The sequence below is a fragment of the Temnothorax longispinosus genome, chromosome 1 (genome assembly GCF_030848805.1).
Source record: "Temnothorax longispinosus isolate EJ_2023e chromosome 1, Tlon_JGU_v1, whole genome shotgun sequence".
Lineage (NCBI taxonomy): Eukaryota > Metazoa > Arthropoda > Insecta > Hymenoptera > Formicidae > Temnothorax > Temnothorax longispinosus.
The window spans coordinates 28,619,007-28,645,003 of record NC_092358.1 but is presented as its reverse complement, the minus strand read 5'-3'; the positions used below and the strand labels follow the sequence as shown (position 1 = coordinate 28,645,003).

Sequence of the window (25,997 nt, the reverse complement as noted above, 5' to 3'; positions counted from 1 at the left end):
AGGGGAGAGAGAGAGAGAGAGAGAGGAGACACAACGATCACCGCAAAACGTAGAAGGGAGGGGTAGGTCATTCGCGCACGTGAAAATCGATTGTGCGTCGCGGAATTTCGCGGCACGGCACGAGGGGAGCGACGGATTGGCGACTGGCGTTGGCGTTGGCGTTGACGAGTCCCCGACGGCGCGGCGACGAGATGAGAGACGGGATGCGGGATCGCTTGGCCTGCTCGGGCTCGGGCTCGGGGCCATGTACACGGCGGCCATTGCGTGAAGCGTCGTCGGTCGTCGGCACTCGCCCGCCTTTCGCGTCCGTCGCACGTAGATCGCGCACGAGCGCGACTAACTGTCGCGCTCGTTCCTCGTTCGACGGGCGGCTGGCGGCCGGCGGCCGTGCGCAAAAGGGCAAAAAGAGGGTTGGGAGGGAAAAGGACATTTATATCGGAAATACAAATAATCGCATCGCCCCGCCTGGATCAGGAAGAGGCTGACCGCGATCGTACCGACGGACGTGACGCCTGACGGGAAACGGGAAGAAAGAGAGACACTTTTCCACGTGCGTTACGTTTTTCCGATTTGCGCGTATACAGCACATATGAATGCCGCGTATGTATATGTAATAATAATGAATCGTCCATGGCACGTCCCAGTGCTCCATGCAATACCGCTACTACCGGTCCTCGGCGTCGTGACGCCTCTTCTCACACGCCGAAAGTACCCGTCGTGATCGTCGGCGTCCGCGTATCGCGACTACCGCGGGGATCGCCGATCGTCCCGGCCGCGGCAGGACGTAATTCCTGGTGACGTACGCCACGAATCTTCGAGAAACGCTACGTCGTGCGTGTCGCGTAGGTCTTCGTGTTAGGCATAACATTTTTTTTTCGCCCGAGGAGCCTCGTTGTCGATCGCGAGCGAGAAGCGTCTGTGAAGAAGCGAGAATGACGCGCGACAAGTGTGAGGTGCCGGCACGGTAACGTTGCTCGCCCTATACTTGACTCGTCTCCTTTTATCCGAGTTACCCGAGAGCTCCGAATCGATAGTCGACGTGAACATTGAACGTGGCGTGGAACAATCGTAGATCGTAGGCAGTAAGGCAGTGTGATTGTTCCAACGTAGTGGCCCGTGGCCCCCGTCCCCTCCAATCTGTATAATGACAATGACTCATACGGCCGAGGGAAGATATGCTGCATCAGCGACCTGCGATTCGGCGTCGTCGTCTAGCTCGAAACCGGAGGTTGCCGCGGCGGTGTACCTGTAATCGTACCCTGGACGACGTATCGAGATGATCGGCCGGGACTCGTTTCTGCACGATTCACGCAACGGTAAATAGATGAAATATTTTATCGCGCGATAAGACGATAAGGGCCTAGGGCTTGACGCTCCCGTCCCGTCCCGTCCCGTCGCTTACTTATGTAGCGTCTAAACCGCTTAGATCGATCATCAGGATTAGGCCTGATCAGGCCAGCTAAGAGTGCCGAGTGCCTAAGAGCTGAGCTGCGTAGAACGACGTTCCCATTTTTTCCGGGATCCGTACGTGGATGCCAAGATTGCCAAGAATAATCATGTCTGGCCGTATGTGATGTGTATATGTATTTGTGTGTATGTGTGTATCCTCTAGGCCCGGTTCTTGTTGATATCAACCGCGAACAACGGCACGTTTCCGAAGCTCGGCCTGCTCGGTGATAGCGCGAGCGGCCAAGGTAGCGAGGAGCGAGACCGGAGACGTTCCAGGTGAAACCTCGGCACTCTCGGCGCGGCCTCGACAGATGTGCGCAGGAAGTTGTCGCATTAACCTCGCGATAGTCGCAATGCGAATCAATAAGAAGTTGGGTCCGTGCGTGATGCGTCGCACATTTGATTTCTTTGTTCCATTTTCCCTCTAGGGGAAAATTTGCTGGGGAATTTTTACACGCAACACGCACGGATTTTCGAGGTAAAAAGGCGGAGAGAAAAAAAAAAGGTTCGCGTATCGCGGGAGCATATATAAGTATGTACTGGCGAGACGTCGCGTCGCGTCGGCGAGGAAAAGTTGCGAGCTGGCGAACTCCTTGCGAAAATACGCTCAAGTACACTAGCTCGTGTATAAACCACACGTATAACTCTCTACGTCGTCTACGTAGTAAAGCAGATGTGTAGGTCAGCAAAGTGAATAAAAAAAATCTACGGGAGAGAGTTCTTTTTCCTTCTTTTTTTTTCCCCCGGCGTAAATCACGGAACACAAATGAGCTACGCGCAAGATCGGTTGTACCGACACGTGGAGTTAATAATGTTAGATTAGCGACTCGCTCTCGCCTTCCACAATGTTGGTGGAGAAGGTACATTGGGCTCTAAGCGCTCCAAGCGACGCCGTAACCGCGAGGCGAGAGGTTCCAAGTTCCAACTGGCCGACGCCACGACCAGCCACGACCTCCGTGCGAGTGTCTCTGGGCGTTGGCACGAAACGAAACGAAACGTCCGTTGCTCCGTTGCTCGTCTTCGTCGGTGCTCTAATTCCCCGCACCGGCGTTGTGCAAACAGTCATAGAGAGCGCTGCAAGAACCTCGAAAAAAGGAAACCTCTCGTCTCGTGGTTCGAGCTCCGAGCTCCGAGCGTCCGAGATCAGCGCCGACATAACTTGCCGACATTGTGCGTGGTATATAGCTTTTGTGTAGTTGGCGCGGAAGCGGGGAGAGACGAGAGAGAGAGAGAGAGAGAGAGCCGTGTCGATGAAACGTCGTTGCACGCTCATTACGGGAGCAGGGAGAGAAAGAGAGAGAAAGACAGAGGGCTGGAACGCTTCGAACGCAGGATCGTATCGAGAAACAGGAGACACGCGACGCACTGTTGGCTGTTGGCAGTGTTGCCCTCCAAAGGTGATGATTTATCAGGTGCGCAAAAAGTAAGGTTGCCTCTTGTCTTTTCTTTAGGTCTTTAGGTGTTTCTTTTTTCTCCCTTTTCTTTTCGATAAGACAGCGTGCGCACGGTGACTGTCGGCGCTTCGACCGTCCTTCGTTCGTCCCTTGATATGTATCATGTATATGTACGTCATAATTCAGACGAAGCGATTATACCGAATGTAATCGATTTTTGTCACTGTTCATCGAAATTTCAATAGGGCGTCGCATCGAACGTTCTCTGTAAACAGATTTTTATCATTTCGTGATTTATAATATCGAGATCCATCGTATAACGATGTGCACTAGGAAATACGTTGTTATGCCAATGTTCGTTTGGAGAGTAGCACGTCTCAAATGCAGTCGCCATTGTGTGACACGACTACGACTCGTAGCTTCAACGTGAGGAAAGGTTTATGGCTCTGTTGTAGGAGACAACATTGATTTTTGCTTGTGCTTTGTTGTGTTTTATTGTGCATCGTCGAGGAATTTTACACCATACGGAAGAGAGAGAGAGAGAGAGAGAGAGAAAGGGATAGAGAATTTGTACGTAATTTTATATGTATAAAAATTTTATTAACTTTTCGCTACTGACATGGTTTACGTAACGCGTGACGTGTTGTCGATCATAATTATTTTTATGGGCGTAACGCGTCGTATCAAATGTTTGCAACATACGCTACATTTCTGAAGGATTCCAAAAAGTTGAGTTTTTCAAAAAGCTTACTATTTTTCGTAACGCTGAAACACGTAGTTTCATAGCGATACGTATAATCCAAAATTAATTTTGTAGAACGTTCAAAACTTTTCCCACGTATGATTTCGTCGATCAACCTAAATATACGTATCCTAATAGCGTGATTTGATGGAACGTGTTTGACGTAACAACATTTTGAAAACCCATTAGCAATATATTAGTTTAATATATTGCTGTTTAGTATACTGTTAAATGTTTTAAACATGACGTTAAAACATTTAATATTAAATGGATTTTGCACCTTTGTTATATGTGATTCAGAATATTTTTAAGCTCGTCAAACTTGCAGATTTTAGATGATTTTTCGCTCTTCTTGCCATATCTCGGCCGTAGAGAATGACTCATACAGCTTTCGTCGTGACATTTTGTTTCACATTTTATAGCCTTACGGCATATCCAACATCCAACTGAACTTACCAAGGTCGCGCGATGAATGGACAATGGACGCGTAGCCGTTTGACGATTGGTTGTTTAGGAAACTTTAAATTTTCAAACAAGTGGCGCCCCCATAACCTTAGCAACAACAACGTCCGCCACCTACTGGCAGCATTAGGTTACAAAGCTACGTGCATTGTGCATTGTGCATTTGGCTTCTGTCTTTCTACTTCCGTCCTTCCGTCTTCGAGTGGTAAAACTAGGCACGAGGTGTATAAAGTAAATATGCACGCGAGTGATACGTTGGTAGAGAACCTTTCGTACAGAGTGTCGACGACCGCGTGGTGACGTTGGTCATTTTATCTCGATAGATAGGGTCTTCGCATAGGATTATCGGTACGTATGTCAATATAAATCATTCGCCTGTTAGTAATGGTCCGAGCAGAACATGTCAACACGTGAACTTTTATCCACGTCACCACGTCACATTTATCTGCTATATGATACTTGAAACGGCGAATGGACGACGGTCACATCGTCATCCCGACTGGCAGTTTTGAGAAAACGTTTTTGGAGGTTATCAGAGTACTAAAACTCGCACAACTTGCGGGCTACACGTCAAATCTACTTGACTCACGTTCAAACTGTTTGCGTGTTGCTGATTGATAGAACGTCTAGTTTCCGATGACCGATTTTAGCAACTGGCATCTTGCTCTGATTTTGTTTAAACAGAAAATTATCTTTCACACGTATTTCGACTTTTGTCGACTTCAGAGTGTTTCCGACAAGAACATGGCGTCCTAACTGATCGCTTGCTTTGCCTTGAAATATAATATAAAGTAACGGCGCTTTACGCGTGCAACGTGCCGTGAATAGTGTTTGAGGATACGTATGATTTTATCGCTATTAGAAGGTTCCTGAGGTACGATAAAACTGCGCAATGTATTAGTTGATATCTACAAGACATGATAGTTTTGTTTAAATTTGTTTAAATTTGACTTTTAAAGTCTGTGATGTTATAATGTGTGTATGTCGTATATTCTCAAGTTTACGTGCTGTGATGTGAATTTTTAAAAAAGTTACATGCATGTGTTTGCCACAGAAAAGTGTGCAAATAATTTAAGTGCAGTATGTGGCATCAATGTAAAATTTAATTTTACATTGAAACGTCGCTCAAGATGAAAAAAATGTCAACTGATGATTTCTAAATTGTATTACTCATGTATGGTGCGGTTCAAGCAGCACATCATTATTGAAAGAGTCTAGGCGACATTTTATGCACGAGCTCATCTAATACAAATTCAACGCAAGTTTGATGATGTGTTTCCGGTAGATTTTAAGCGGCCCATACTTTGACGCATAATGTTTCGTCGGCTCAAATTAACGTGGCTGCAATGTGTCTGAATACACGTTTAATATTAAGGAAGGATCATGTATAAAGAAACGTGCCGAATAAACAGGATATTGGCGCAATATCGATTCCTATTTGCTTACAATGCAAGAGAAGCCTTCTAAGCATTTTATATAAGAGCCTGAGATTTAAATTGTGGCCAACTTGGACCCAAGCATGTATATGTATAGAATATCTCAATAAACAATTTTGTTTTAACAAAATTGAATTTATTGCAACTTGAAATTTTAAAATAAATTCTTTACACATGCGCGCACACGCGCTCTCTCTCTCTCTCTCTTTCTTTTTTAAATCGATGTATTTAGAAGTGTATGCGTTATGTATTAGCGTGCATGCGCGTGTGCGTGGGTGCGTGCGTGCGTGTTCTGAGCAACATTTTTTCTCAGCTTAGTTGCTGAGGAACATGAGCGACGATTTTATAAGAATGTTCTACGCTCGCTACAAACAAATCCGGCTTTTTAAGCGATATTTGCGGATCACGTCTTTTCGAATTGAGAACCATACGTTGTTTACGCATAATCTAAATGCATGAACGATTCTTTTCGGATTATATCGTATTTTACCAGGTATATCGTTTGCCATAAGTATATTTTTATTATATTGTCATATATTTATAAATACACACTTAAGAAAATTGTTCTAATTTTATAAAAGAATTGTGTGTATAGCAGTTATTAAAGTGAGAATCGTCCTTAAACGCCAAAAATGTTGCTTTCATGTGACAAACAGACCCGTTCCAGTATTGTACGTGAAAGGGGTTGATTGGATCAATATCCATCTCTTCTTACACCTGTAGCACCACCATGATTAGCTATAGCTTTGGTGGAAAAGTTTTTACGGCGAAAACTAGGGATATCACTTACGTGCGTACGCTTAACGTGCGACTGCGTGTACTAATATACATGGTGTTCTGCGTGTAATCGTGTAATAAAACGTTTTGTACAGTTTTGTACTCACAATAATATATCTTCTATTTAAATCATATAATAATTTTTTGAGCGTATAATCGTATTACAAATGACAGCCTTGTGCCTCGATGCAATATCGATTGCGACCTGATTTAAATCGTAAAGTCATGATAAACAGCTACTCCAAACAAGACTCGAAGTCACCGCGGTCTCAACTTGAAAATATTTTCCTGAGCTGTTGCGGTGCTGAGAATTCAAACGAGTCGTTTTACTTTATTACGAGATTTACGGTCGGCTTGCCCTTTTTAATCCAAGTGCAGTGCGTTATGATTCACCCTGTATGCAATGCGAGCAACGGCGGTGACAAAGCGTGCAGAATCGTCGGAAAATAATCGATCGTCAGCGAGGTATACGCTTCGTAGTCGAAGTGCGGCATCGTCATTCAGCCCCCTTGCCGAAGATCGGACGCTCGACCGAAGGACGACGTTCCCCGGCGTTTCGATTCTGTGAGAGAAGCCGTTGGACAAGCCTGAAGAAAACTCGTTCAAGTGAAACGGATGAACGTTCCGCATGCTCGGGACAAAGACCGACGCGATTGTCGTGCGGGAATACTGAATACTCCGTTATCCCGCTGTGAGAGTACAATAGAAGAAAAGGAAAAGAGAGAGAGAGAGAGAGAGAGAAAAGGAGAGAAATGGCAAATTGAATGCGGAACCCGGTGGTCCTTTATCGTCAAGCGATATATACACGCCGGACGAACGCGGTAGCGTTAACGATGCTACTCGATGGTCTCGCGATCGAGGAGAGTGGCTTATATCAGCGATGACGTATTTTTGCGATATACATATATTCATCACGCGCACCCCCGGTGCTCCGATTTAACGAGAGGTCGAGGCTTCACCGAAAATGGAAATAGAGTCGTGAACTGTGCCTTTTGCCGCTTCGACGACACGTGTGAACAAATCGCGGCGCGTCCGGTGAACGACAATTCTACAGATATTACGCCGCGCGCCGTTCTGCGATAAGTAAGCGGATTAACGCACGCGGCATTACGCGGCAGAAAGTAAGAGGCGTTTACGCGCGTGTGAGCCGTGGCCTAAAATATCCGCCGACTCGCCGAAGGATCGGAATAAAGCAAACACGGTACCGTTCCAAGTTACTTTAGCGAGCGTCTCTTTTGAAAGCGAGGCGCTACCCGGGACGACAGCAAGAAATTATGAAATCGCCAAAGAAAGTGTCTTCAATGCCCCTTCAAAGCTTCGTTAATGAAAGAACAGTCCGGTTTTTGCGTCTGACGAATAAAGGATGGTAATTTATTATTAATAAGATCGCTCGACCATGTCGCGTCTTCGTCGAGGCCTGATGGTTCAAATTTCGCGTGCCGTTACAACGGCTGCAATTATGTCGACGTGAGTACGCACTTGCGGAAATGTATAAAATGCCCCCTCCCCAAAAAAAGAAAAATATAAATCACTATGCACAAAAATTACTGTGTAAGATTCCGCCTGTTGGTTTAAAATATTTATTTATCCTGCGCATCTACGAAGGCTGGTGCGCGCCGTGCTGTGGTGTCGATCAAACATCGAAAATGAGATAACGACACATTTTTTTCTTCGGTGGTCTTTAAGATATCATTAGCTTTCTCGACTTTTCCCTTTGCGCACAGATATCGTACATTCGAGATATCTAAAAGTTTATTCCGACGCGTGTTTCTTACGAGTAAAAATAGAAGTAGAAATTTTCAAAAAGCAAATAACGTTGGATTTATTCTGTATAACGGATACACAGATTGGTAAAAAAAAAAAAAAAAAAAAAAAACAAATACAACGGTAGTTACTGTTTTAAAAGAGCGTCGTTTTTCTCTGTTTGAACGCAGGTTGACCAAGAGCAGGGAACAAGATGGACGAATACGACAAAAAGTTTGCAGAGATGCAAAAGTACATTCCATTTCTGGAAGCGATGATCGAGAGGCTGCAAAACGTTAAGGACAAGGACAATCGGCATATTCAATTGCAGAAAATGCAAAGTTTGCACGGGATTCTGTCAAACAGCAAGCGAAAGTGCGTTCGTTGGATGGGACGTTTTGCGAGATTACTTGGCTCATACATGGCCCGCGCGTATACCGTCTCTATTGTTTTAAAGCTCATGTCGTAGACGTGCTGTATACGATACTGCGATCGTATAACTATTAAACTATTGAACACAAAATTACTTTTTTTCCAACACAAGAACGAGAATAATTATTTTTTATAGCTTTTTGGACGTTGAATAACGGATCCCGTTTGCCAACGTGTTTTATCACGTCACACGTTTGAGAAATTTGCAGTTTTAGTTGCAAAATTGTCAAGTATTTTATTGCAATTAAAAAAAAGTAATATTAGGATTTTTCGCCCGTATTCAGCGTCCAAAAAGAAAAGTAACTTTTTATTGAACAGTGTTGATAATTGTGAACGTTATTGACGAAATAGGTTGAAGATCGAGACGCTGCAGCGGTGCGAGGATGTTTTGCAGAAACTGTACAATAGAGTGGAAAAGGTAGATATGGCATTTCATGGAAATTTATCCCGGTTCATTAACCGGAACAACATTTGTATTGTTTGCTGTGTGTTGAAAAAGTAAACATTAGGACGCTCTGTCCGCGTATATTCTGTGTTTTGTTCTTTTGTCTATATTATTATTACGTATATTGTATATGTTTTTTGCATATGTCACTGTATATGTATATTGTTCGAAACAATTATAAGAGATCCGTTCTTTTAACCAGTTCTGTAAACGGATCCAATTTTATTTTCGAAAAAAATACCTGAAACATGTATCTTCAAAACTAGGCTTCTAGTCCAAAAGATCTATTCCAAATCTGAAATATATTTATTATGTTTCGCACAACCGTAGGCATGTTTAAAGAATAGACTACCTACGTGTTCCGTTGACGTATTTGTTTCCGAGTAGCATATTTTGTTACATGTATTCGATGAAAGATGTGAAACAGAGTGAAATAATGTATAATAATTCGCGATATAATGTTCACACTTTTACATCTTTCATCTTTAATGTAAATCGACTGTTTAATTTTGGATGGGATTCTCGTCATCTGTATATAGTCTTTGCGAAGAATCTAGGATTTTGCTTTGCATATTTTTTGTTTCACACAATATAATTTTAAAAACACTATATAAATATTATACGATATAAGCACACTCTTCTTTCTTTCTCCAATTCTCTGAAATGGTAGTTGCTTGATCGATCCTTGGTTCTTTACACCCGTAATATTACTCGTTTTTCGTTGCTTCCTTTTGAACATTGTTTTTAGGCTTTCGTAGTGTGCATGTTTTGTCTTTGTATTTTAATTATTCTAATTCGACACGAGTTTCAGGGAAATACACCTGGTTTACACGTACCGTTTAAACAAAATGATGGCGTCACGACGCTACCTTCGACGTAAGTACTATGTATATCAGTATTTTTAAGAAATTACAATAAAATGCAAAATAAATGCGGATACGTGCAACATGAGTATGTTTTAATTAAATAATCTTAACAATTTTCGGATTTTGCTTAAAACCTGTGAATGGATGGTTAAAATCGTTTGACGCGAAAAAATGTGCTTCTGTGTGATTTTCAGTTCGTCAGAGAAAGCAAAGTCAAAACGGTGTACGGAACCGGGGCACGCGCAAGACGTGGAGAAGGATAAAGAAATCGATGAGACACCAGAGAGTCCGGATACCATCAGATCTTCCAGTCCCGATTGCCAAATTCTGCCTATAATAATCCCGACAGAGCGCAGCGAATTGGATCGAAGAAGGCAAAAACAACGTCCCAAAGAAATACCGGTTATTACACTTACGGATAATGCAAAACCAGATTCCACTTCGGACGATGTCATGGTAATGACACATGCCCCTGCTGAATGGGACATGTTAGAAGAGTCGGAAAGGAATAACTCAAGGAACAGAGGAACGCGGCAACCTTCATTGGTCGCTACCAGTCATGATGTAGCGACCGCTGCTCAATTGATCAGTAACAGTTTACCGCAAAGAGTCAGCGATAGCAGAAACTATACGTTGGATTCGCAAGATATAGATATACCGACGGTTCCGGTGCCTTCTCTCGGCGGTTCCAGGCGATTATCTTCGATTCTAGAGAAAAATAGGCTGAATTTAGACATAGTGGCCGCCAGTTCCTCCAGGTCGGAATCACCCGTGAATGTTCCTGAGGTGAGACTCAACTCTCCCGATCCCGAGATATTATTTGCGAAGCCTAGGGCCTCGTCGCCTAGGCCCAGATCGAAAGACAGTCATAACACGCCATTGAAGCCACCGCCGAAACCGCCGTCGATACCGCTTCTATTCTCGCCGCCGTCTTTGCACGAGCCTCCATTGTCTATGGAAGATTTGGCAGAACTGTTAAATGACGGCGAGAAGGGCGCGGACGAGAAAGGCGCGAAAGCCAACGAAAATGCGGCAAGGCACGAGGAAACGGATAAAGCATTGAAAAATTTGCCGCTGTCGGAAAGAGTGAAACTTGATGCCACTAGGAAAAGTTTGCCAAATACAGCAGGAGTTTCGTCCGTGAAATCGAGCGAGATTAGAGCATCACCTCATCAATCGAACACGTCTCAGCGATCGGCATCGCACGCGTCTTTTCTGGGTTCCAAATTCCAAGAGCCACGTTACGCAGATAACTACGAGAGGCATCCGCGTCAACGTGACGCTCACGCTCATGATAGTGCGAGAGATAAGGTGATTACTATTTCTGACGATATCCCATCTCAGATACCAGGTTTTCATAACTCCGCGAACAAACCGGATGAGAGAAATGTTTCATTGTATCAGAGACGTCCGAGCGTACCGTCCGTTCCGGATGCACGGGAAGATGTGAATCTATCTAGATCGGAGAATGAATTTATAATAGATAACACTGACTATTATAATATGCATGCAAATCAGATGCACTGGGCTTCTCCTACGGCCACTACTGACCATCAATTCGGAAACACGCAGTGGACACCTTCCCCCTATGGTGGAGTGACCAATCCACCTCTGCAACCCACCCAACATTCCTTCACACGTCCTCCGATGGAGCCACAGTTTAGGCAAAATCAGTTTCCACCAACTCTACCCGCCAACGGCCCCAGACCGTTGGCAATCAATCCCACAGTGCGACCGCAAGAGATGAGTCATATGGCGAGACCGGAAAACGTTCGAGAGGATATACCTCCCTTGATAACTCCCCACAATACAGGTTTTTCGCCACAATACAGAGGCTTTCAGATGGGTCAAGGATCTTACGATCCAGCCTTCCCCGCCAGCAGACCGACGGAATATCCACACGTAAGACCGACATGGGAAGGTCCCGCTAATAGAATAAGCGAGACTACTTACGAAACGGTGATTCCTTGTGGAATTCAGGTGATTTCTGAGAGTTCCACAGGAACTTCGTATCCGCGACCCAATACACCTTGCCCTTGGGGCACGCAGAACAGGAGTAACAGAAGTCAGGGGAGGGATGGGTACTATGATAGAAACAGGACGGAGGTGAGGCCTAGTTTCAATCGTGATGTGCGCCGATCTGATTGGTCGCGAGACGGCCATTCTGATCGAGAGAATCCGACGCGTTTTCCAAATCGAGATCCACGGGTTCGTACGGAACATAATACAAGTGCAACTCAGGCCAAAGAGACCGGCGGCGCTTCCGCCAGAGATCCACGCCTTGCCAAAGATAAACACGTCAACGTCAACGTGAACGTGTCAACCAAAGTCAAAGATACCGTTCACAAGGAGCGGGAGAAGGACCCCAAGAAACGGCCGGTAACAACGACGACGACAAAGACGACAAAGGAGAAACCGAAATCGCAGAAATCACCTGAAAAGGACAAGCTGCTGAAAGACAGAATGCAGTCACCGCTAGAGAGTCTTTACGGCGTGATTGACACGAAGGTCAGTCAGACGTCTGGTTTGCAGAAGTTTAAAATTCCTAAAATCAAGCGGCCGGAAGCGGCGCCGCAACCAACGCGCGTTGCTAACGAGGCGAAAAAAGTTGAAGAAAGTGCTTCCGTGAAACCCGCGCGTGTAAAGAGTAGTAGCAAGAAGAGCAGTAAATCGAGTTCCAAGAATAAGAGCAAGGACGTTGCAAGTGCTGAAGTGAGCAGCAGTAGCGATGGTACGCGTGCAACGGAGACGTCGGTCCAGCAAAGTGATGCTGCAAAGGACGTAAAGAATCCTGCGTCGTCGTCTCCCGAAAAGTCTGAAAAAGACGAGACAAAAATCGGTGAAGCAGACTCGGTAACGACGAACAATTCCAAGTCCAGTGATGTCGCGAAGAAGGGTAAGAAGGACAAGAAGGCCAAGAAGGACAAGAAGGACAAGCAGGACGAGTCAGAAGCGACCCAAGACGGGTCGAAATCCAAAGAAGAGGTAACGCAGGAATGGATTGAGGCACTCATCAGGAAGTCATTCGAATCTGGTGAGGGCAAGAAGCTAGTCGAGCAAGCGAAGTTGATACAGAAGCTCGGGGAGGCGCTGAAACAGAAAAAGTTCAAAAAGCTTAAGAAGATCATCGAGGCTGAGTCTGAGAGCAGTTCGGACAAGGATGAAACGGTCGAGGCGAAAAAGACCAAGAAAAAGAGGCGAGTAATAGTGTCGGACAGTTCGGATGACGAGTGTCTTGCGGAGAGGCTCAGTATCTTAACTACCAGCACTGCGACGAATGTTGAAGAAGAGCCGGCAGCTCAAGATTCTGCAATCTCCACAGATGCTAAAACGTCGGAAGAAAAACTCGAGGCAACAGCATCCAGTAACAAGTTGAGCAAAGAGCAAACTCAAAATGATGACGCGAAGGAAAATGATAGTTTATTAGAGACCCGTGGCGAGGACTGCGTTCAAGTAGATGTTGATAAGAATAAAGATGTACACGTGGAGAAGGAGAGTCGTAAGAATGATCGATTAGAAGATGGTAACGAAAATATTAATGTCCATTCGGCGAAAAGCGAAAAGCCAGTCAGCAGATTAGAAGATAGTGATAAAAAGAAGAAACAAATTGAAGATAGCCAGGATAAAAGCACCGTAGAGAAATCAAAGGCTAGCACAGAAAGTAATATAGAATGTTTTGATCAGACGAGTACAACAAGTATAGAAAGTTTGGATCGGGATAAAGATCGGACAACGCACGCTGTCGCTACCGATATTACAGACCAAGAAGTTGACACGGATAAACCCAAGGTAAAAACGAAGAGAAGAAATTCTCTGGAGATGTTACAAGAGGATATCAGGGAAATGTTTATTAGCGAGGGTGTGGTAACGGCGACAGGTTATCGGATGTGCCGATTGTCGAAAGAAGGTCAGTCGCCCTCGAGCCCGAGCCCGTTATCGATGAACTCTAAGAAGGACGAGCCATTGAATATTGCTGAGAAGAAGATGGCGGAGTCGACGACCGAAACGAACGAGTCGGTTGCGACCAAGTCAAGGAAGAGTTTGAGATCTCGCATAATCGAAGATGAGTCGAGCAAACCGAAAGCCAAGAGCAAGATAGACACCAGACGGACTCGCAGTTTACGCAGCTTGAGGAAATCGATTCCAAGTTCCGACAGTGAAGAGGACCAACCGCTGGCTCTGCGAACAGAAAAGTTGATGCTGAGAAACGCTGGAACGAGCACACCGAATCAAGAAGTGGATCGCAGTGAGGAAAGTAATAATGACACACTTCGCCGTAGGTCCAAACGCGTCCTACGTAAAGACACTGTTATGGAACCGCGAGTGCTTGTAGAGAAGGCGGATATTACAAAGATAGATTCATCTAAAATAATGTTCGATAGCTCGTCCGATGAGAGTCTCGGCATAGATGTGTCTAAGTTGGCCGCAGCGGTAGACATCTCTCTTCGACCGGACAAGCAGTCCGATCGGGATTCAGTGGACACGGTGATAACTTCGAGACGACGGAAAGACGCCAAGAACACTGGTAAACGGAAATCGAAGAGGTCATTTGCACTCACCGACGACAAAACCGAGGACGAAATGTCATTCACCGATGAGGAGGAGACCACAATGTCGGACTTTTCCATGTCGAGCAACACGACTATCGGGCAAGGAACGAGCAGTGGCGCGGCTAGGACGACCACTAGGAAGGATTTATTGAGCAACATCCTAATAGGATTGGTGCCGACGACGGAGAAGACGACGTCGATCGACAGGGGTAGCGAAGCGGACTTGCAGGAGTATGCGACTGATCCGTTGGCCATCGACGAGCCAAGCGCGAAAAAGTTGACGAGAAGGAAGAAGAAGAAGAAATCCAGCTGGAAGATGGGCATAGTAACTAGTAGAAAGAGAAAGAAGAAAACTGCTTTTGGAGCTACCTCTAAAACTGCTCAAACGAGTATCGAAGAGACGACGACCGAAACGACGGTCTCGATGGACACCGTAAAAGCTGATGGATCGATCGCGGCGGATAACAAAGAACCTACAACGGTGGAGAAAACTCGTGAAAAAATTCTTGGGGACAACTATGCCGTCAACGATGCGCGAGTGAAATGCGAAGACATTAAGTCGCTTGTAAATACGGATAGCTTTGATACAGATTTTAAAGATTTTGCCAAGTTATTAGAGCCCATAAGTACAGCAACACTTGATGAAGCGTTCGCTAACGATTCTCTTTCCGTCGAGGAAAATAAATCGACAAAAATGGACTTGGAAGAAGCAGAAAGTTTGACAAGCGCAAATCTTACCGCGGCAAGTGCCGCTACCGCGAACAAGTTTTTCAAGGAACCGCCAAAGATCGTTTACGACGAACTTATGGCGGAGCTCTTTCGCAGGATAGATCGCAAGCATCTGATAGACTACGCCTGGCTCGGTCAGGACAAGTACAAATGCTTATTATGCTTCTTTACGGGCAAGAACATCGTTCACCACTACAAGGTCAGTCATCACGGGAGGGAGGTGCTTATCTCGCGTCTCAAGTCGACGGACGCACAAGCTGCCATCGTGGACACCGAACGCGCGGCGACCGTCATCTCGTCCGCCGCGACAGAGACAGGTCAGACGTGCAAATTCTGCTGCAGGTTTTGCGGTTGGATCACGTTAGGCGCAGCAGACGCGGCACTCGAAGCGTTCTACGAGCACTGTACGACGCACACGGGCGAATACAGGTTCCACTGCAACACGTGTTCTTACCAGGCGGTGGCCAAGGCGTCCATGAAAACGCACTACTACAAGATATGTCGCAGGGATAAAACGTTCAACGAGTCTGCGTCTGAGGACGTCGTACCGAGAGAGGCGGGCATCTATGGCTATTTATGTCGCAGTTGTAATTATGTGCAGCTAAAGCGACAGAACGTGGAGGCCCACGTTGCGTTCTGGCACCGAGAGCAGATGGATACCGAGATCTTGAAGATCAATATGGCTACGAGTAACAACGAGCACGCACACGAGTCAGCGGCGTCCGTTAGTAACGCCGAGGAGCCTTTCGTTGCAGAAACAAAACCGCAGGTTTCTGAATTGGGGACTATAGAGCGTAAGGCTGTTGTACCGTTGGTGAGTATCGCGAGGCTAGCGGAGTCCGAGGGCAGCACGGAGACGACCGGTGACGGTATTCTGCGCGAACCAAAAACGGAGGAGACGATTCAGATCAAGGAAGAGAGCGAGTCAACACCGAAACTGTCTCAAGGAGAGCCGGAGGGATCGTCGGTGAGCACTGGTAATCTAAGCGTTTTTGTTTGCCCACCTGAATTGGAAAACAGAGAGATGGAGATACAGCGGGAGCGGCAGAAAACGATGCAAGAGATCGCCAATAACATCGGCATTCTATTAAAGAGCACTAAATCGGGCCTGTCCATAATAGACAAACTGCAAGACAAGATGCGAACGGACGCGGTCGTCAGTCCGGTCCCTGACGGCAACACGCCGACGGAGCACCGTTCGGAAGCGAGGGAAAACCCTTCGTTGCCTTTTGAGAGTTCGTCCGCGGAACCTCTGAAAACCGAAGACATAATCATCAAGGAGGATCTTGTAAGTCAGCCGAGCAGTCAGGAGCGTCGCCCTTTTCTTACGGAGGAACACGTGGCTGCTGATAAGTCAGAGGTGACGAACGACGAGACGGACAAGGTGGACGTGAAGATCCGGGATCCTCTCGCGATCGTGGACTCGTGCAAGGACACGGAGAGCGACAACGAGAACAGCGACACGGAGCGCTCGGCGCCAATCTTCGAGTCGGACTCGAGCACCGAGCAATCGGATTCTGAGCAGACCGACGTCACGATGATCTTGAAGGAGACCTCGACCATAGACGCGTCTTCGTCGCGGGATCCAATGCTGACGACAATACAGAGGCTGGCCGCGCAGCTTCAGAACGTCAAACCGTTGGAGCCAGCAGTACCAGAACCGATGCTCGATATTAAAACGGAGATCAAGAGCGAGCCTATGTCGTCGATCCCGAAAGCACCGGACGTCGTGTCGATCTCTAATGTCCAGCCGTCGCCAACGAAACAACAAAACGTCAAGTATTCGAAAAAGGAAATGATGACGCCGACGTCGTGCAAGAGTCCGCCACAAAGTTTTATCAAGTTTAGACGGCTGAGCGGCGATATGCTATCAGTGCCAACGGATACGCAACAAGATTCGCAAGACGTCAATACAGGTGGTGAGATTGAAACCGATCGATATAGATTGTAGTTGTAGATTTTAGTAAAAGATAAGAGTAGTTGAATGCGTTAATGAGGAAACGCAAGAGATTCGTTAATTAACGTATTCAACAGAAATATGCATGTATCTATATTAATGAGTAAAATTCGATTAGATGGAGCTCAATCGGATAGCGCGGTAGACTCACTGCAAACGGACGCAGAGGAAGAATGCTCGTTTTTGAAGATCGAAAACGTGGTTAGCCTCGCAAAACCCGATCACAACGAAAGCCATATTGTACGTGAATGTGTCACAATTATTTTTCATTGCCGGCATCCCGACTCGTTGTCTGTTGACATTACCACATTTTTCATTTCATTATTACGCTATTTCCAGGTAAGTGACATTAGGAGAGCGGTGGAGATCTCGCCTACGAAGAGCAAAGAGATACCTATTCTGAGGAAACCTAGCCAACCTTTAATATTAAAAAAGAATGTCTTACTACAGCCGCTGATAAATTCGAGCGTGCACGGTATGCCCGATCAAAAATTTGCCAACATCCGTGTCTCAGCGAAATCCATCGGCACATATTTAACATTGAATTCCTTGACCGTAGCTCTGAGGATCCACCCGGTGATCGTCTCGTCGACAAGCTTAGCGACAACAAGCCCCGCGACAAGCCTCACGACGACAAACCCCGCGAGCTTGAATTACAGGTCAAGGAAAATCAAAGTGATACGTTCGCCCATGTCAGCCAAATCCAAGGACACCGCGGTCTCTTCGTCCTCCTTTGCGGTCAAGTTAAAGTCTGTGGAGGCATATACGGCGATGCTGACTGAGGCAAAGCTGGCTCACTTCTACAAGTGCATGGGCCGCAATTGCTCTTACACGACCGACTCCCTCGCATTGTACGACCAGCACTATTTTAAGCATTTCGAGGCCAGCAAACAGAACAGCACGGAGGCGAACGATTATATGAAGTGCGCCTATTGCCACGCTTCTCCGAGTAACTGGAGAAGCTTGGAAGCTCACTTGTGGGAGAAACACAGCCATTGCCGGTACCAGTGCGGTTACTGCTTTTATCGAGCCGTTGTACCGTCCTACGTACAACAACATCACGTAATAATTTTTAGTTACTGTAACTATGTTGATAAAGAGAAAAGAGAAGGAATAATATTTAGTTGTTTAATTAAATTTTTCAGACGACTTGTCATCCCGGGACCGTACTCTATTATCTATTAGGCAAGCCGCAAAGGTCGACTCAGGAACAAGAAGATGTCAATCGCAAAGATTACGTAAAACCTTTTATTTGCAAACATGGTGTGTAATTTTAATAGTATTGATTATAATATATCATGTTACAAACGTGCTAATATAATATGTTGATGTTTGTATATGGCATATGTACGATGCTAATTCCAAACATTGCTCGGGGTTCCAGATTGCGACAAAATCTTTTATACACGTGAAGCATTTGCCGTACACTTGAAGACAAAACATCCATCATTTCAGTTTAAGCACAAATGTCATTTATGTAACACTATGCACACGGCAGAATCTCTCATAACTGTACGTATTCTGCAATCATCTATAAACGCTATTAGGAAAAGGAAAGTAATTATAAATATTGCTCGTTTTACTGTAATATACTTTGTACTTTACAGCATTATAAAGTGCATGGATTTTGCAAGTACCAGTGCTTATATTGTTTTTATGGTGCCGAGAGTCTAAACGAAATGCATCAGCATTTGAGCGCCTTTCATTGCAATCGATTACCTCAGGTTCTGGAGCGTGCGCTTCCTCCAAAGGTATGATTCTTGGAAATAATCATTTAATTAAAACAAGCTGTGTGCATGTCATTTTGTCACTATATTAAACAAACTTTTTATTTTGAATGTCTTTTTTATTTATTTTATTACAAGTTTAGGATATATATATATATATATATATATATATATATATATATATATATATATATCGGTCGTTTGGTGTTTATCTAATAATGTTCATGTTATCAGAGACTTTTATATTTTGAACAAAATTCGAAATTTTAGACACATTATTAAAAAGTGACACTAGATTGTTTCAATAACGTGTAAATGCTTTTAATATATCGTGCACGTGCGCGTAATTTCAGCCAAACTACACCGAGGAAGTTATACGTCAGCTTCTTTTGCGAACAATCACACCAAAAATAAATGAAGGAAGCTTTGATTCAAATGCTGACGATTCTAAAAAGACGACAACCAAGAAAGATGCAACAAACGATCAAATCTCTACACCTTTGTTAAATGTTGTAGTTGCTTCGTCAACTGACACTCGGTCTAAACCGCTCAACAACTTGAAGAAAAAGGACTTGACATTTGTCGGGGCAGTCAGTGATGATCCAAAGGACGCACAAGTTGAGACCACGGTTGACACGATCTCAACAAATGAACAACCTGCAGATGATGTGACTCGAGCCAGTGTCGGCGAAAAAACGAGTACGAACATCGCTGAAAAACAGCCTGTGCAAACAAAGTCGTTTCTACACTCAAAGATGGGAAAATTAAGCGACCATACCACAAGTCAAATTCTTCAGGAACCAGAAATAAATCTGTCATTGTCCATGAACGACTCCGACGCGGTAGACCCACTAGAATTCTCAGGTGAATTCAATTGCAGTGACGAATTCGTAAATACCAATTTCCTCGATAATGCGGAACTTTTGAAGAATTTCACACCCAATTCCGGCAACATGTCCTCTAAATCCGCGGATAAAACCGAAGACAGTGACATTGAGATCTTGGAGAGCGAAGAGAAAGTTGCTGCCGCGCAGAAAAACGCTCAAGTTGAGGTAAAGAAAACGGAACCGACCTGTTTCGACGAGACAAGGGCTGAGAATAAAGAGCAGGTTGCATCTAGCAGCGACACTACCGCGATTAAATGCAAGTCCAAAGAGGCCGCGGCTACGGCGACTGCTACGGCGCGTGCTACGGCGACCGCTCAACCAGAGCCGGACAAACCTTTGACTTTGGACGACATCAAAGACACCGGCCGTATCGGACATGAGTTATATAAATGCGGTTATCTGGAATGCAGTTTTACGGCGTCGCAAGTACTCTTGTTGAAAGCGCACATTAAGACGTGCAATCTTGGAGAGCCCATGAAAAACTTATTTTGCCCGCATTGTAAAAAACGATTCGTCAAAATTGGCTTGCTCCTAGAACATATGAAGACTCACGGATTGAAGCGTTTTGGATGTTCGATGTGTAAATTGAGATATTCGGTTTCATATCAAGCTACAGCCCACATGAAGACAAAACACAAATTCCTCAACACGAAGTTAGTGCCTGCCGACCCAACAAACCCATCGGTGGATGGTCTCTTCATCGTGCAAGCGGTTGTAAGTCTCTTTCTCTCATCAATATTTAATATAATACCTTAACACTGTATCTTTTTTTTTTTTCAAAGAGACAGAGTGTCATGTATATGTAATTTTTTTATAGCCTTTCGGATCTGCCGATAAAAGAACCAAGAGGCGTAAAGGTATTAGGTCTGGAGCGGAACAGGAAAATGACAAAACTGCGGATAACGAAAAATTATCGTTCAGTCCCGATGAGATTGAGCAATTACCGCGTCAAGCGATTTACAATCGACAAGTCCAATGCGCCGTATGTCCTTACACAACTAAAGTTCGGACAAACATTATCCGGCATTTGCAATTACACGCAAAAGACGAGACCGTACCAGAGAGCGGTCCGGTCAATCCTGTTCCTTGTTTAGATAAGAAAGAGAAAATGTTCGATAAGATGGTGAATCTGGCGAGCAGCTCGCACCAAAACGGTCGCATGGGCGCGAAACCGAAAGAATCTATTAAGGAAAGCGAGGAGGATGATGGTATACCGAAGTTTATACCGGAACACAAAAGGTATATTATTTTAATGTATATATATCATTGCACGCACGACATATTATGAGATTGCAACAGTGAAATACTGTTCCAACAATCTATTACTTTTCTGCGGTAGATATGTATGCGGCGTAGCCGAATGTAATTACTTAACAGTGGACGAGGCGATGTTGAGGTATCATTTGAAGGCTCTACATTCGGATGAGCCATATTTCCGTTGTCCACATTGTCCTCCACCGCAGCCAGGTCAAGAGAATCAAAATATAGCGATCGACAAAATGGGCATTCATTTGAAAATGCACGATACAAGACTCTACAAATGCTCCCATTGCAATCATCATCATTATCATAGGTTTGTACATCATTATCATAGTGTCAGATGTGTTGTGATCCACTTCCGATTAGCCTGTTTCCAATTTAGAGATGGCCTCCGTCACCGTACTTTGCCACCCATTTCTGTCCCTGGCATCATGGACCTGCTTGACCCAGATCTTTTTATAAAAATTATAATTTTATACATATACTTGATACAATTTTAAAACATGTGACAAGTAAGACTAATAAGCTTGATTACTATTTAATAATGATCATTAATATCAGTAATCAAGATAAACAAGATCATTTTGACTTAAAAAAAAATTATGTACGGTATGAAAAAGAGGAATATGTTACTTGTCAGATGTTTTAAGATTTTCTCGTTGGCGCGAGTACACTTTCTATGCTCTCTAATAGTATTAAAATGACATCTAGGCACGTTGTGGAACGGCATCTTACCGTGGACAAGCATCCGGGGAAGAGACTTTTCGTACAAGTCGTAAGGGAAATTGAAAACACAGAGACTGTTCAGCAACCGGTCCAGGAAGAGACCGAGGAGGAGGTACCCGATCCGGACGGCAATCATTGGAAATGTACGCTGTGCGATTTTAAATGTGTTTACAAAGCCGATGTAGTCAACCATGCTGACACGGCTCACGGCGAGAATTCCCAATACAAGTGCACTCAGTGCTCATTCAAAACGAACGGAAAGGTACTTCTCGAGCAGCATATAAATAGCAAGCACGCATATGACACCAATGCCGATTACACCATGATATACCAGAGGATAAAAGGTGTCAACAAACGGAACACGGAAGCTGTGGAGCAAGGCGGGCAAGACGAGCCCTTTGATACGACGCCACTTTGGCTGAGAAACATGCCGCGAGTTCGACATATCCGCGGGATTCTTTTGGAGGAAGATATTGAAACGTCGAGCGAAACGTCGTCCGCAGCTTCGCCGAAGGTATCTCTAGGTAAACGCAAGAGCGACGCAGAAATCGTGACAAAGCCAGCTAAAATAAAATCGACCGGGAAATCGACGTCTCTCGACGACAATAATAAGCAATCTAAGGAGAAATCGAAACGATCGCTCTCGTGCGACAAATTATCCGGAGAGACAGGAGGCGACACCGGCAATAATAAATCGGCTAAAGACTCAAAAACAGATGCGGGTGAACTGAGTGACATTAATGATCCTGACATGGGAAGGTTTGGACCTTATGGCAAACCGGATGCCAATATGTATGTCTGTACACTGTGTAATCACTTCAAGACGAAATACAAGCACGATATGAGAGATCATCTTTATAGGGAGTTGAACTATCCGAGGTAAGCGATATGCTATATTAAAACTTGTACGCCTACGTGTTACATGTTAAAGATCTGCAACGCACGCTGAACGTGAGTAGACGTTGTCGCTACGCTACCTTTAACGTGTGTTTTGGATATCCCGTCACGTTATGTTTGCAACTTTAGCCAGCAGAAATACTATTATTAAGAGAGATTATGTATCTGTTTAGATGGCATTGTAAGACTTGCGGATATTTATCGATAAATCGTAAAGCATTGCTGCAGCATTTTGGGAAACGTCATAATGGAGAAAATCCAGCATACGAGCCACTTTCGCCGGATAACACGATTGAGTATTGGGTACATGATTATTAAACCTTGATACATTTATCATGTTTTTTACCATTTATTATCAACATTAATAAAATGAAACAGAATAAATTAATATTAATATAATATATTAATATTACACTGTTTAATTTGCAGGTGATGACTTTGTTGAAGAAGCAAACCGATATGATCAAGGCGTCGTCTCATAACATGAATGTTGCCAATAGAAGTGTAGCGACACCCGTTAGTCCAGATGTTAGTTCCGTAAAAATCCTAGCCGACAAGAAGACCGTAAATCTTGCACCTACGATATCCAACCTGCAGAATGACGTTCTTGAAGATTCTAATAAAAGCAACATAGACACCGACGACGACGACGACAGCCGAGACAACGAGGATCTCGTAATCGACATGAAGGAGGACGAGATGCACGAAGACGGGAGCAACGACGCGAACATGTCCGAAAATGATTTACGTAAGTATAGAGCGTACGTACGGAACTCGTGTTTACAGTCTTGTTTCGACCGTCCATAAGCGAGAACGTCGTGTATGATTTTGTATAATTTTAGGCGCAGTTCGCGAAAAGACTGATGACAATCTGGAGAAGCCGATTGCCTGCAAGCACTGTCAGCACACATTCAACCGCCAGCGCGGATTCAAGATGCACGTTCAGTATTCGCATTTGAAACTGTTTGGCTTCTTGTGCCCTTACTGCGACCGCAGCTCCAACTCGGAACCGTTGCTGCGCCAGCACATCCGCGCGAAGCACCCGAACGATCCGGAAAATATTATACGCAATCCGAATGCGACGGTCGCAAAGTTGTCCGATGAGTTTTGGGAAAAGGAATACGGTCTCTCGCCAATAAAGGGCAAAAGGCGAAAATTGAATACAGAGAACACGGCTAGCAACAACGTGGCCACCGGCCACTCTGCTACTAGCGTTTCCGCAACCGCTTCCACCAGCAATCACTTAGAGAGGTGCGAATTGTGCAATTTCACAGCCGTAAATTATACTGGCCTGAAGAGTCATATGAGAACACACGCCACTCTAAAGCACAATCTTAAGTGCCTGTATTGTACCTACAGCTGTATATTTAAGGCAGAAATGGTGGAGCATTGGAAAATAAATCATCCCTCATTGCCGTTGAAATTTAAGGAACTAACATCGGCGGCTGGCTCCTCCTCCGGCGAGACAAAAAGCAAACCGTCGACGCCTCAAAAACGGGATGTCGACGGGATGTTGAAGAGCACGGGGGAGGAACGTCGTGAGGCGTCGACTATAATCTACGGCTGCTTCTATTGCGATCTTCGCAGCATCTCGCTGTCATCCATTAGGCAGCACTGGAATCTCATGCATAAGGAATTAAAGGGTTCGGAAGCCACTTCCAACGTAAAGTTGCCGTTTAGATACAAGGAGATACCTGTGCCAAAATTTTCGTCTACAAATTCCGCGAAAAAGGACGTTAACGAGCAAGCGAAGCAGACGGAGAATCTGTCGCCTGTCACTCAACGATCCGGATGGGTTTGTCAATGGTGCCAGGAGTTTTGCCAGACCAACAACGATAGGATGAGGCATCAGAACATGTTCCATTCGCACCTACCCCACAAGTGGCAGGAACAGCAGCAGCAGCAGCAGCAACAACAGAAAGAGCATGATCAGTTACAAGGGTAGGTGCTTGCTCATATATATTATATACATATACTGTTGCTTTCATCAGGAGACACCTAATCAAACATCCGAATTCTGTATATTTCAGAACGTCGACACGATTGCCCGCATACAGTGCCGAGAAGTACGCAGGTTCCGCGACGAACTCGAAGAATGCCCCAAACTTCGAGTCGGTCGTAGAGAACTTGAAACATGCCAGGCATACCGAACTTGGTGACACGAAAAACGAGGATGATCAGTATCTTTTGGGAGTATCGAAAAGAGATCGCGGCGATGATCGTCAGGCTGTCGCGAAAAAATCCACCACCAAATCGGTCGTTCTGTGCACGAAATCGAGCCCACGTGTATTCAAAGCTGTCGCGCGCAAGTCTACGAATCCGAGGTATCCGCCGACCTCTTTTACGCCGCGTTTACCAGCGGCGCAAAGTATAAACGCGGGATTAGAGGAGGAAGAAGAAATACAGCGCGAACCGCTATCGCATTACGGAATACCGAGCAGCCCGATTAATCTGGCCGAGTTAAGCACGTATATGGTGGTCGGGGGCCTTAGCATGAGGGTAAATTGTCTCACTCTCGCAACACTGATTGATATCAAGCCAAAAGTACTAGTGAAAGACGTCAGGAAAGATCCCGAGTACGCCGCAAGTCTGTCAAACTTGGATTAATATCACAATAATTATTTATATAATATAGGTAGATATCATTTTCGTGTCATATCGAGATTCAAGATTTTTCCATTAAAAATGATTAGCTGCGTATCGCTGTAAAAACTAGTATGTAAGTGGAGTTGCAACAAAACCCCAGTTATATAATTTCTGTACGCGATAAAACTGATTTGCGCCGATAAAAAGCAAAAAAACAACAAGTATTTTTTAGTTGTGATTGAAAAACCGTAATGTTAATATCACTTGTCTTTTTTGCTCCTGATTTCACTTCACAAAATATAACGTGTATATATATTGAAAGCGGAGATATATGGTTAAACAGCTGTACACTAGGGAAGAACGATCGAAACGATTAGTACAATAAAGAGTCGTATTTTAATTTTAAAATAAAATGTATCAACTCGAGTATATGTTTGATGTGATACTTTTCTATATGAAAGGGTTGTCTGTTAAAGTCTTAAATTATTGTTAAACTTACGATTACATCACAGATTTACATCGTGACGTGCTGAATAGTCAAATAAAACTATTTTTAATACCTTTCATAAAATCACACTTACGTTAGCCGATTTGCATCAATCAATATTACATAATATTCACGTCATTCGAAATAACCAAAAAAATTAATACTTAAAAAGAAACAAAAGTGTAAGATATATATTTTCTTTGTGCTATGTAAGTATTTTATTTAAATATTCTATTACGCGTTTTATTTTATGAGATGTAGTCGAACATTCTGTTTGAGATCATATTACGTATTTCAGTAATGAAATCGCACTACATTCGGGAATGTACAGAAATAATACAGATCATTACAATGTAATTTAATTATTACATTACATTGCAATCTTCAGATTTTTTTTTTTTTTTCATAAAAAATACTAATTTTAATATAATAGAAAATAGTAAAT

The 25,997-nt window shown here is 44.3% G+C and overlaps 1 protein-coding gene across 9 annotated transcripts; it reads left to right on the top strand.

Moving 5' to 3' along the window:
- Window positions 1–719: 719 nt before the first annotated feature.
- LOC139823570 (uncharacterized) lies at window positions 720–25,955 on the top strand. Of its 9 annotated transcripts, XM_071796141.1 has the most exons (19): window positions 721–1,316; window positions 8,195–8,378; window positions 8,787–8,853; window positions 9,686–9,756; window positions 9,941–16,944; window positions 17,101–17,222; window positions 17,322–17,457; window positions 17,542–18,044; window positions 18,128–18,245; window positions 18,367–18,494; window positions 18,590–18,733; window positions 19,063–20,310; window positions 20,414–20,835; window positions 20,936–21,169; window positions 21,550–22,461; window positions 22,653–22,782; window positions 22,909–23,227; window positions 23,322–24,420; window positions 24,510–25,955. In XM_071796141.1, exons 2-19 carry the CDS (start codon window positions 8,218–8,220, stop codon window positions 25,084–25,086), a joined length of 13,395 nt encoding a protein of 4,464 aa, XP_071652242.1. In that variant the 5' UTR covers window positions 721–1,316; window positions 8,195–8,217; the 3' UTR covers window positions 25,087–25,955. The 9 variants fall into 9 exon arrangements, with proteins under 9 accessions (XP_071652234.1, XP_071652208.1, XP_071652242.1 ...); XM_071796133.1 differs by having other exon boundaries at window positions 720–1,316; window positions 9,692–9,756; window positions 9,941–16,941; window positions 17,322–18,044; XM_071796107.1 differs by having other exon boundaries at window positions 720–1,316; window positions 9,941–16,941; window positions 17,322–18,044.
- Window positions 25,956–25,997: the final 42 nt, after the last annotated feature.